Source organism: Pteronotus mesoamericanus, unplaced genomic scaffold (genome assembly GCF_021234165.1).
Source record: "Pteronotus mesoamericanus isolate MK-2021 breed Mesoamerican mustached bat unplaced genomic scaffold, CSHL_Meso_final contig_24, whole genome shotgun sequence".
In the NCBI taxonomy this organism is placed as follows: domain Eukaryota; kingdom Metazoa; phylum Chordata; class Mammalia; order Chiroptera; family Mormoopidae; genus Pteronotus; species Pteronotus mesoamericanus.
In genome coordinates, this window is record NW_026555100.1 from 10,372,049 (window position 1) to 10,384,697 (window position 12,649).

The 12,649-nt window shown below is 34.8% G+C and overlaps 1 protein-coding gene across 2 annotated transcripts in view; it reads left to right on the forward strand.

Moving 5' to 3' along the window:
- HERC4 (HECT and RLD domain containing E3 ubiquitin protein ligase 4) overlaps positions 1 to 12,649 on the forward strand; it is a 128,778-nt gene that overhangs the window by 88,430 nt on the left and 27,699 nt on the right. Inside the window, exons 17-20 of one of the 2 annotated variants that reach the window (XM_054572711.1) lie at positions 2,720 to 2,743; positions 4,931 to 5,029; positions 9,966 to 10,133; positions 10,361 to 10,504. In XM_054572711.1, coding sequence (XP_054428686.1) covers positions 2,720 to 2,743; positions 4,931 to 5,029; positions 9,966 to 10,133; positions 10,361 to 10,504 — 435 coding nt within the window. The remainder of the gene's footprint in view (positions 1 to 2,719; positions 2,744 to 4,930; positions 5,030 to 9,965; positions 10,134 to 10,360; positions 10,505 to 12,649) is intronic. The other variant, XM_054572712.1, reaches the window with a different exon arrangement.

Sequence of the window (12,649 nt, forward strand, 5' to 3'; positions counted from 1 at the left end):
CAACTACCTTGCCCTTTCATCTAATATACTAAACCCTTAATTGAAATTTCTAATAATGATTTTAATCTGATTGTCCCTTCATGCCTCTTTGGTAAATCATTTTGCTTAATATCTAATAGTCTCTTCTTTGCTCAAGTTTTCCACATGTCTCATTTTTCATATTCCCTTCAGTTCACATCTCTCTTTAATTATTATAAACTTATGTTTTGCTTTGGTAAGATTTAGCCACTTTATAAATTCTAAAGTAAATTCTCAGCTTCTCCAGTATGTAATAATATGCATGACACCTTTATCTACTTATATGTAACAATAAAGAAAGAGTACATATATAAATGTTTTATTACTTAAGAATAAAATCCATCCCTTGAGATATAACTACGTTGATATCTAATATAGTTATCCACAGGCTGTTGGTTGTCAGAAAATATTGAAAGGTGTTTCTTTGTCTATTCAGACCTTCTTAGTAGTAATAGCACTTTAAAAATGCCCTATAGTATATACTATAAAATTATTTCAAATATCCCTGTTAAATTGCTTTCAAATTAAACTGAGTATAATCAGAAAGGCTTTTTGTTTTTGCAGAACAGCTTCCAGATATGTTCTTGTTAACCCTGCCAGTACGTGCACCTGTGTAGTGATAACTTGACACTGAATTTTTTGAAAGAATTATTATCAATAATTTCTTAGAAGAGGATTTGTATAGTCATATTGTGCTTATGCTTATACTGCTTTGGCTTTATTTAAGCACAGTGTAGTGAGGAAACCCTAAATCTTTGCTAATATTTTAAAGCCCCCAATTATACCCCTAAGGCATGTGACAATTTAGCTAACTACAAAGTCCAGGAAACAGCCCACAGAAGAGTGCTCTCACTTCTAATGTCAATTGCAAGTTGGTATCAGAACCACTCTCAAGTTCAGTAATTTTCTACAAGTCTTCACAGAACTCCCTGAAAACTATTATACTGACAGTCACAGTTTATACAGGGAAGGATACAGATTAAAATCGTCCATGGGAAGAAATACATAAGTGGAGTCTGGGAAAGGCACGAAAGGCATAGCATCTCTTTTCTTCTCCCTATGGTCATGGACAAGTTATTTTTCCAACATTAATGTGTGACAGTACTCACAGCGTGGTTTGAACCAAGGAAGCTCACCAGAGCCTTGGTGCCCAGAGTTTTTATTGAGACTTGATCGCATACTGCCTGTGTGGCTGACCTTTAGTCTCAAGCCCTTCTGGAGGCAGAACTGATAATCACATGGCCCAAAGCCCCCAGGCAAACAAAGACAATCCTATTGGGAGACATTCCAAACATCTATACATTACTTGCCAGTAGCAGAGGTCAAAGTCAGATCTCTCTTCAGGTAAGATTCATTCTTCACTGTGCAAAGTATAATCTACAAATTTAGTAACATTTTTGGAGATTCTAGCGCTTCATTTGAGTCTGTACCCTGAGCATATGTGAAAGCATTTTACAAGGATGTATACATTTCTATTCTATGAAGTGGAGAACTTTCATGGTAGTTTCCATTATTACTGGTTTGGCCCAAAAGTCTGTATGGCTTTTTACATAAAATAAAAAGCACATTATTCATTTTCACCAATAAGTTTATTGATTTGGATATTTTGAGTATGTCGGCTGTCTCCCGCATGGTATATATAATGTTGATCATTCTCAATTAATGTCTTGATTTGATCGCTATCAGCTTCACCTTGTTTACCCTACCATGGAGGATCTATCCAGCATGGAATCTCCAGCACAAAACTTTGCAAACCACTTTTGACATGTTCAATCAGTCACAGCACCTATGGCACACATCTTATTTTGCATCTCAGTTGTGTCTTTACCTTTCTGGAAACAATAGAGCATGATATGCCAAAAATGTTGCTTATTTTCTTCGAACTTCCATACTAAAATGGCCACACAAAAATTCACCAATTCAGATTTTTTTTAATGCCCACTGTTATAACAGGTATCACAATACAGTCTAACAAAATTGTTTTGAATGAAGTTAAAAGACAACTAAGCGTCACTAGAGCCATCCTACAAAAAAAAACAAACTTTTTGGCCAATCCAGTATTTCCTTCCTAAATATCTCTTTTTCCATTTCTCCTTTCTACTACTTATCAACCCCTGTGCCTTGTCCTATACTTTCTATTTTAAGCCAACTTAGTTTTAAAGAACCCTTAATATAAGATACCTATGTTTCACTGGTTATTTCTGAAAAAATAAAACAACTTATTTGACTTATTTTCTCACTTTGTTTCCATATAGCATTTTACTCTGCTAACCACTTTTCAGACATTTTGTCAAGATTATCTAAGTGTTAAAAGTTTGAGGACTGTTTTCTCCACTTGCCAGGTAGAAAAACTGAGCCCTAAAATTATTTCTTCAAGATGAAGTTAGGCTAGGATTAGTTGCCCTGTTTTACTTAAATTCTTCAAGTGGGGTGCTTAGTTGCTGAAACCAAATTCATTACGCTCAGGTCTCAATAATCGAATGATCACAAGGTACCTGAAACAAAAGTGTTACATTTATAGGTATATAAGGCACATGTGAAAAGGGTAAGTTTTGTTTGAGATGTATTTTGGTCTACTTCATTAATTCACTAATCTTCTGTAGCAAAATATATGAAATGCTACATCGAATAGAAATAGTTAAAGCTGGACACTAACATTGCTCTTTCCTCATTATTGTTACATTCTGCACTGCTGATTTAGGATGTCAACCATGGATTAACTGAGGTAAGTTTGGTGTCATAGTCTCGCGTTCAGAGTAAAATATACTTTGCTTTGTCTTAAGTGGTAGGAGAGCCATAGGTTCCTCGTTTGTACGACTTTAAAACGTGTGTGTGTGTGTATGTATATATGTAATTATTTATAAAAATGAATATTTAGAAGTTGTGTATAGCATCTCAGAGGAATTTTATGAATAAAATTAAAACCTCTGTTTTTATTTAACATTACATCTCTATCACTCCTTTCAGCAATATTTGCTTAAAATTAGTTCCTATTCTTCTAAAGTCTTCCAGCATAAAATTGAATGTGTTCTCATAATATTACAAAAACCCACACTTTTAAAATTTGACAGACGTGTACACAGTAAGTCAAAAACATTTTATATTAGAGAAATAAAATTATCTTCAATTTTCAAAGTAATAATTGATACCCAAAATGGTCATAAAATTATATAAATTTTTTGTGTGATTATCTTCCTCACTTTGCATTACATAATCAGCAATCCTAAACCTACTTTTTAACACTTGGGAATGTTACAGCACTTCTTTTATACTTCTGTTATGGACTGTTTTGTTGTTTTACTTTGCTTTGCTTTTTTCTCACTTGAGCCATTTGAAGCATTTAGAGTTAGCTTTAAATTATAGGCCTTGCATTGCTTGTTTCCTTGTCCTCAGATAAAATTATCAAATACAGTTGTGGACTTTCCAAAGGGAACTTTAGAAAGCACCTCAGTCTTTTGGAGTTTCAGCATAGTAAAATGACTTTCTACCATTAATAGCTAGTTAGTGACAAATACAAGATGGAGGAAGAAACTGTCATATGAAATATAGTGAAGAATACTGTACTGTAAGGTTAATATAATTCAGGTGTTCTTATATGTTGAGAACAAAGAGTTGATATTCTCTACAGATTGGGCATTATTGGATTATTTTGTTTTTAGTGGCCATAGTTTAGAGAGTGTTAGACCAATTGAAATACATTTAAAAGAAGGCAGTTATGATGAAGAGCTGGGAGCCATATTCTCAGAATGGCTGAGAAAACTAGGTGTATTTAGCGTTGGAAAAAAGACGACTTAGGGAGAAAGCACGAGGACTTGAAATATGTAAACCATGTGTACTTCCCCGCAAAATGAAGACAAAAAAAAGTGATGCACAGTGACGTATACAAAAAATGCAGATTCAGACTAATATAAAGAGCTTTCTAAGCATTTGAAAAGAAATGGTCTGTTTTGTGGTGTATAAAATTTTCACTGGAAGCCTTATAGCAGGGGTGCTGTGTCAGGGCTGGCACAAAAATACGGCTTTGTTGGGTAGATGGTAGGAATATATCTTCCTCCATCTTCAAGGATTGGTGACTGGCAGTTCATAGCTCTTTGTATTTTTGTGCACAATTAAAATACTTAGCAATCCATCACTGCATTTCCTGCAAGGATAAGTAATTGTCTATATAAGATGACTAATGTATGATATATATGTAATAATAGATCTTCCAATTTTAAAGGTTGATGGAACATACTAATACTAGTGGTGCTTATTTTGTATGTTAAATGAACAGATTGCTGGACTCATTAATGGTGGCACCTTAATGGCCTGCAGTGAATATCTGTTAAATGAATAAATAAGTAGATTGCTTTATCATTGGCCTCAGTTGCTAAAGTAGCACTAACATATAAGAACTAAGTACTGCATTTAATTGGGGGGGTCCCTAACTTTATAATAATTTGCAATCTGCTTCACTGAAACTTGGAGTTAATATGTTAAGCAAAAGATACTTGTAATTTATGATTATGTGGGCTCTCAAGAATAATTTCCTCCTAAAGTTAAGAATTGGGTTATTCCAATGCCTAATCTGATTATCAGTAAAAGTTCTATACAGGCATACCTCATTTTATTACACTTTATTGTGCTTCACTGATGTTTCAGTTTTTATAAAGTGAAGGCAAGACCCTCTACCAGCAAAAAGATTATGACTTGCTTTATTGTGATACTTGCTTTATTGCAGTGGTCTGGAACTGAACCTGCAATATTTATGAGGTATGCCTGTATTTGGAAATAAGCAACATGTTTAATTTATAATTTCTGAATGACACATAATGAATAAACCAAGAATGTGGTCAACTTTACATTAAGTGACAGCACCTATGCGAAATATAATCACAAACCAATTTGTACTGAGTTAATTTTTTATTTCCAGTTGGCAGATATCCCTGTTACAATCTGCACATATCCGTTTGTATTTGACGCCCAAGCAAAAACAACGCTCTTACAAACAGATGCAGTCTTACAGATGCAGGTAAAATATTGTATAATACTAATCTGATTTGAGAGTGGATTTTGAATGGTTTTTATGAAGTTTTTAAAAAGTAAATATTTGAAACTTGCTCTTAGTCAGTAATTGAGCCATTTTGTACCTGTGTGGTCTGTCTTTTGCAGAGTACCTTTGGTACCTATTAAGAAAACTGTTGTATGTGACATTGTATATTCTTATGAGGGATACTTACATATATTTAAATGAAAATAGAGTCATTTAGTTTTTAATCATTATATATATAAAAACGGCATAAGCCTCTTTCATTACAAAAATATGCAATCTTTGTAAATAATTTTACTAGTTTACATGATTAAATGTTGGTTTGTTTCAAGTCTTGCTTCTTATGTATCCCCTGTTTATATACTTGGTAAAAGATGGAAGTGACTAGCTATGAAATGATGTTAAAGTAGGATGCATTTGATCACTTGTTAGGAGGAGGATTGTGAAATGTCCTTGAAAGTTTTAGTAAAAAATATCTTTCTAAGCTTGTCTCTTCCTCATCCCTGTCCTTTCTCACTCCCTCTTTTATGTTAAGCATTCTTTTATTTATAATGAGGATTTTTAAAACTAGCTTACATTATGACTTTGAAGGTCTACAGTAAGATTACTTTATCATTTCAACCTGTAAATAAAGAAGTTTCTTTTTCTGGTACAGAATATGTACTACAGAGACTAAAGACTAAGAAAAGAATGAGGAGAGACCTTGGCATTTAATATTCTAAAAATGCTTTAAAAAATTAACTCCTTCTTTGAATGTTGATAGCTATTTTCATTCCTTTAAAATTAATGCATTTAATATTCTAAAGCCCTCCAGATATTTAAATAAGTACTATGAGGTATTTTAGAGATGTGCTTATTTCTTCCATTTTCATCAACAGAAAAAATTGTTTTTATCAGGTTCTATACTAATAGCTCATAAATCACTTTTTTTGGCATCTTTTGTTGAAAACAATAAGCTAATCATTTATGCATTTAATATAGGATACTCCATTTTAGAACAGGAATAAGGAAAACCATAGGAAAAGAAGAAAACCTTTAAATGATAAAAGCCAAATGCTTGCTTTCTGAGAATATACGGTGATCACTTTACTAAGTGAATTTCTATAATAACTCCTTAATTTAGCCAGGCTGTTTCTTATCCTCTTTAGAGTTTTGTTTTAATGCTGTTTTCTTTTTTACCTCACTATCCATCCCAATTCTCTTTTTGAGATACAACAGTATTCAGGTTTATCGGTATTACAGTTCCACGCTTACATTTTTTTTTTTTTTTAATCCTCACTCAAGGATATGCATTTATTGATTTTCGAGAGAGAGGAAGGGAGAGAGAGAAACATCGATTGGTTGCCTGTTGTATGTGCTCTGACCTGGGGACCAAACCTGTAACTTAGGTGTATGCCCTGATTGGGGATCGAACCCTCAACCTTTTGTTGCACAGATCGATGATCCAGCCAACTGACCCGCCCAGCCAGGGCTCCATGCTTACTTAATGGTATCATTAGTTATGTGTTGATATAAAAAACTCAAGGGTACATTTTTTTTTTATTCAAGTAATTCTTTTCTTTTAATTTATAAATCATATTTATTCTATTACAGTTGTCTCAATTTTTACCCCTTTACCCCCCTCCACCAATCCCACCCCTACCCCCCGCTCCCACAGTCAGTTCCCACTCTGTTATCCATGTCTATGGGTCATTCATACATGTTCTTTGTCTAGTCCCTTCCCTGTCTTTCCACCATTGTCCTCTTTCTCCATCTCCTCTGGTCACTTTCAGTCTGTTCCATGTTTCCGTGCTTGTGATTTATTTTGTTCGTTGGTTTATTTTGTTGAATGGAATCCACTTATAGGTGAGATCATATGGTGTTTGTCTTTCGTCAACTGGCTTATTTCACTTAGCTTAATATTCTCCAGTTCTGTCCATGTTGTCACAAAAGATAGGCATTCCATCTCTCTCTCTTTCTTTCTTAAATGCAGGTTGATTTTATTTATTTTTTTAAATGTCAAAGTTAATTATAAAATACTAAAAAAATTTAAAACCATTATAAAGTCTCAGCAATTAAACCAACATGACACCAGCACAGAAATAATCAAGTAGATCAATGAAATATAATGAACATTCTAGAGATAAATGTGTATATCTGTCTAACAATGTATGATTAAGTTGATATTTCAAATCAATGGGTAAAATAAGGCTTATTCAACAAATAAGGTGCATGGACCACTATTACTTGAAATAAAACAAATATAGAGCCCTATTTCACACATTATACAAGAAATATTTAGGTGAGTTAAAAATCAATATGTGGAATCTAAAGAGTTTTAAAAGAAAGTAGAGCTAATATTTTTTATGACCTGAAGTAAAATATTCAAACCCAGAAGCTATAAAGTAAATAATAACAATATGACTATATTAAACATTTAACTATATAGTAATATACATATAAAAAAAGTTAAAGGACAAGGGATAGAAAAGTATTTGCAACACATCTAAAACATGATTAATAGGTATTTGTGTGTGGGAAAAATGTTCTATAAACCTTTAATCAATAAATGGATAAGACTACCAAAAAGTCATTTAAATTTTTTTTAAATAATAGAAATAGGCAAGAAATATACTAAAACAGGTTTAGTTTCAACAAATAGTAAAGGAACAGTTAAAATAACATTGTCACAATGAGATTAATGAGTATTAAAAATATTGTTAATATCAAGTATTGGCAACTCTGAAAGGAACGGGGTATTCATGGAAACTTTTTCTTCATCTTAAAGCAGCCACTTTAGCATATTTTGCAGTGCTGGTTTGATGGAGATGTATTCTTTAGCCTTTTGTCTGGGAAACTCCTTATTTCACCTTACATTTTAATCGAGAGCCTTGCTGGGTAGAGCAGTCTTGGTTACAGTCCTTTCCTTTTCATGACTTGGAATATTTCTTGCCATTCCCTTCTGGCTTGCAGTGTTTCTGTTAAGTCAGATGCTAGCTGTATTGAGGCTCCCTTATATGTTATTACCTCTGTCTCCCTTGCTTGCTTTAGGATTCTCTGTTGTTTTTGATATTTGCCATTTTAATAATGATTTTTCTTGGAGTAGGCCTCATTGGGTTCCTCTTGAATGGGACCCTCTATGTTTCCTGGACTTGCGTGACGTTTTCTCTCCTCAAATTAGGGAAGTTTTCCGTCATTACTTTTTCAAACAGGTTCTCTATTTTTTTCTACCTTGTCATCCAGCTCGCTGATTTGCTCCTCAGCTTCATCTAGTCTGCTTTTGATTCCTTCTACTGTGTTCTTCAGTTTCAAAAAGGGTATTCTTCATGTGTTCTTGTGTCTTATTGATAGTTTCTATGTCCTTTTTCATGCTGATATAGTTTGCAGTAAGTTCCTTGTAGTTTCCCTGTAGTTTTTTGTAATTCTCTTTAAGCTCACTATGCTCATTGAGCTTCCTTACAACCGTTGTTTGGAACTCAGTATCTGATAGTTTACTTGCCTCTATTCCATTTAGTTCTCTTTCTGGGGATTTCTCCTTTCCCTTCAAGTGGGGCATATTTCTTTGTCTTCCCATTATTTGTGAGACTCTTCTTTTTTGCTTCTGATTCTTAAGTTGATCTGTCTTGATTTCCTGACTTTGTGGTGTGAACCTCTATGGTTGGAGACCTATGTTTTTACTTTCTGGATCTGCCTCTGATGATGTCAGATGTTGACCCTGTCTGACCTTAGGCAGTCCATCAGAGACTTCCAGGAATCTACTGTCTGTGGCGGTCTCCTTCAGCTGTTAATCTATTCACTCTGCACTCAGCAGGGAACCTTAGACAGTTCAAGGTGGGGCGGAGTCCCTCCTGGGGGCGGGGTTATTGGGTCCCTTCATGCTGGCATGTATGGGGGAGGAGTCTGCTCTGGGATCCTCCAGGCTACTCTCTTCTGTCTCTCCTCAAAGCCTCTCTCCCTCGTCTCTCCTCAAGTGTCCCCAGACCTCTCTGCGCCCCTTTTAGCCAGGGATCTACTGTCTGTGGCTGCCACTCTGCACTCAGCAGGCAGCTTAGACAGCACAGGGCGGGGTGGAATCCCACCCTGGGGTGGGGCTATTGGGTCCTTTGACCATGGTATGGCTCAGGGGAAGTGGTCTCTTCTGAGCTAAATGGCTGCTGCTGCAGTGGGGGATGACTCAGCACCGGGTTCCCGCCTGCTACTCTCCCAGTTCTCTCCCCAAAGCCTCCTTCCCCAGTCTCTCCTCAGGCGTCTCTAGCCCACCCTGCCCCCAACTTTGCCAGAGACCAGGGTAAGTGGCTGTAAATAAAAATTTATGCGTTGACCCTTTAAACAGGTCTTTGTGTCTCCAGCCGCCTGTCTCTGGCAGAGAGCAACCCTGCCACTTTTTGCAGCTGGCTGTTTTCTGTGCACTTTTTGGGCTCTGGTGCTGTGCGCTAGAGATCCCCGCTTTTGGTTTAGACCCCACTCTTCTCAGGCGGATCTAACTGTCCATTTCAATGTCCTTCTGGTGCTGCAGCCCGTGGGCAGCCTTCCTGCCTTCTCAGGTCTCTGCTGCACTCCTTACCTTGCGCTAAAGCCGATTCTTCTGTCTCCAAGGTTACAAGGCTCCTCTCTCATTCTTATTCAATTGTTTGTTCCAGGTGATTTCTCCCCAATTTAGTTGTAATTCCAGGTTGGTCCTGGGAGGAGGTCAGCGTGACTTCTACTCACTCCTCTGCCATCTCGATTCCCCCCAAAAAGGGTACTTTTAATGCTCCAAACAGTTTATTAAACTCTTATACTGGAGTAGATACTGTGTTAGCTGCTATATGAATTCAGTAGTATAGGATTTATTATAGGGATTATAAGATAACCTAATTAATAGGTAAGAGTTGATTTATTTAGTCAGAGTAGCTTCTTTGTGGCATTGCTATTCAAATTTTAATCTTTTCTTTTCTAGATGGCTATTGACCAGGCCCACAGACAGAATGTCTCCTCTCTTTTTCTCCCAGTTATTGAATCTGTAAATCCCTGCCTAATTCTAGTGGTACGTAGAGAAAATATTGTAGGAGATGCAATGGAAGTCCTTAGGAAAACTAAGAATATAGACTACAAAAAACCACTGAAGGTAATTTGATTTTTTCTATTGTATAATTGGGACTTTTATTCAGAAAATATGTTTAAACTTTCCCTGTTTGTTTTTTGTGTATCTCTGAAACTTAATACAATTATGTACTTTAAAATATTTTAAAACTATTAATTGCCGAGAATTTATTTGTAATCAGTAGCATGTTATACTACTCCAGAATGTACTTTCATTTCTTTACATTCATTGTTTGCATTATACTATCTTAGGTTATATTTGTTGGAGAAGATGCTGTTGATGCAGGAGGGGTACGGAAAGAATTTTTCTTGCTCATCATGAGGGAATTATTGGACCCTAAATATGGCATGTTTAGGTATTATGAAGATTCCAGGCTCATTTGGTTTTCTGATAAGGTAAAAAAGCCAACCATCTAAATTACTTCTATGTATATACCTATATATCTATACCTGTATATATCAAGTTAACTCAGTAAATAAGAGCTATTACTGGATTCCTAATAGTATTTGATTCAGAAATTGGCTGTATTGCAATTCAAAAAATCATATGCTTTAGACTCAGAGGCATCGAAACACGTTAATACTTACCACACATTTCAAATTAACAAAATAAGTTAGGGAATGGCCAGCCTGAAAATGGTGTTGACTTTTTCATCTGCTGATTTAGATGTGAGGATTGAATAGTAATTACCAGATTAAGTTTTCATCTGGGAAGAATTAATTTATCATTAGGGATTATCGATTTCTCTCCCTTTATTATTTAGGGCAGTGATAACTACTCAGTAAATTACAGTCAGTGAGCTAAGTTCTTCCCAGCACCTATTTTTGTAACTAAGGTCATGCCTATTCATTTCTTCATTATCCATGGTTGCTTTCTAGCTACAACTGCAGAGGCAGAGTTGAATGGTTTACAGCAGAGACCCTATGGCCAAAAGAGCCCAAAATATTTACCTTCGGTCCCTTTACAGAAAATGTTCACTGACCTCTGATTTAGAGACAATAAATGAAATGAATGGTTCAGTTCGTAGAACTTGAATTGAAAGAAATTTGAATAGAATATTTACTATTAAATTTAATATTTATGATTTATATTCTCAGTACATTATTCATCTGTGATATCAGCAGTCATTGAAGATTGGTGCTTAGACTCATTAATTTATTAGGGGTTGCAAAATGGTGCTACTCTAATTCCTTTTTCTCATTTTATTAGCTTGGATACTTCTACAGATTTCCCTATATCAACTGTTTGGTTCCCTGGAAATACAGTTCATATGGGAACCATAGTCCAGTGGTGACAGTTTGATTTTTGATTTTGTTCATGGATTTAAACATATTTTATGTTTTTCAATTCATTGCAGTTACATCTTTATTGTTGCTTACATTATCCCATCTTTGTCCAAGGAGAGCTCTTCTAGATGGCACCTGAGTCCTTTGACACAATCTTGATAGTCTTTGTAGCTTCCTTACTGCCTAGTATATTTGGTATAATAAAATGTTCCAGACTTACACATTTACTGTACCAACATTATGATAACTGAAAATAGTTATTACAGATTGTTTTGCAGTTTTTTTGTCTATTGCATATACCCCAGGAGAAATACACAAAGAGCAGTGTTTGGATATCACTTGAAATTGCTGTACTCTGTTGCTATACCACGAAGTGGATACACATTTAGGTTAACTTGTTTAATTTTAGTTTTGATTTTTAGGGATTACATCTTTAAATTCAATTTAGTTTTATAATTATATAAAAATATTTACACAGTTCTGAAGTCAAATCTACAAAAATACCTAAGAAGTCTAGCCTTTGTCTCTACACTCTCCTTATTTTTTCTCATTCTTCCTATAGGTGATCTTTTTAAAAGAAATACTGTGGCTTAGCCTTTTTAAAAATAAATATAGTTATATAGATAACTATATATATATATATATATATATATATATATATATCAGTGTCAGTTACCTGGTTTTGACCATGTTTATTTCAGCTATTATCATTGGGGAAACTGAATGAAGGGTACATGAGAAGTCTGTATTTATTTGTGCAATTTAAAGTATTTTAAAATAAGTATTTTTTAAAAGAAATGGTATATTCTACATATTTTTTTCTTCATCAAGAAAGGCTATTTTATTTTACATGGGAAATTGAAACATGTTCACATGTTTCAGTGATTACTCAAAAAGTAGGAAATCATGAGGGGATATCAGTTGCAGGAGCGGAGTTTTAAAGTTGTCAAGGAAGGATGGAGTATAGTACACTAGTGGAGAACTAACTATAGTTAGACACATAGATCCATAATATCAGGAGCAAAAACCATATGTACATGTAAAGACAAATGTCTTAATAGATTTGATAGTGAAAGATTGTGAAAGTTCTCTTAGAATTATTTTTATTTTACAGTGGAATAAGATGCAAAGTCACTAGAGGGTTAGGATGAGAGGAGGAAGCGTTGAAAGTTTGAAGAGAGAGGAGAAGTCATGAAATAATCACTATAGGGAGTAGGGAACTAAGTTGACTGTATAAATAAATATAGGGCTAGA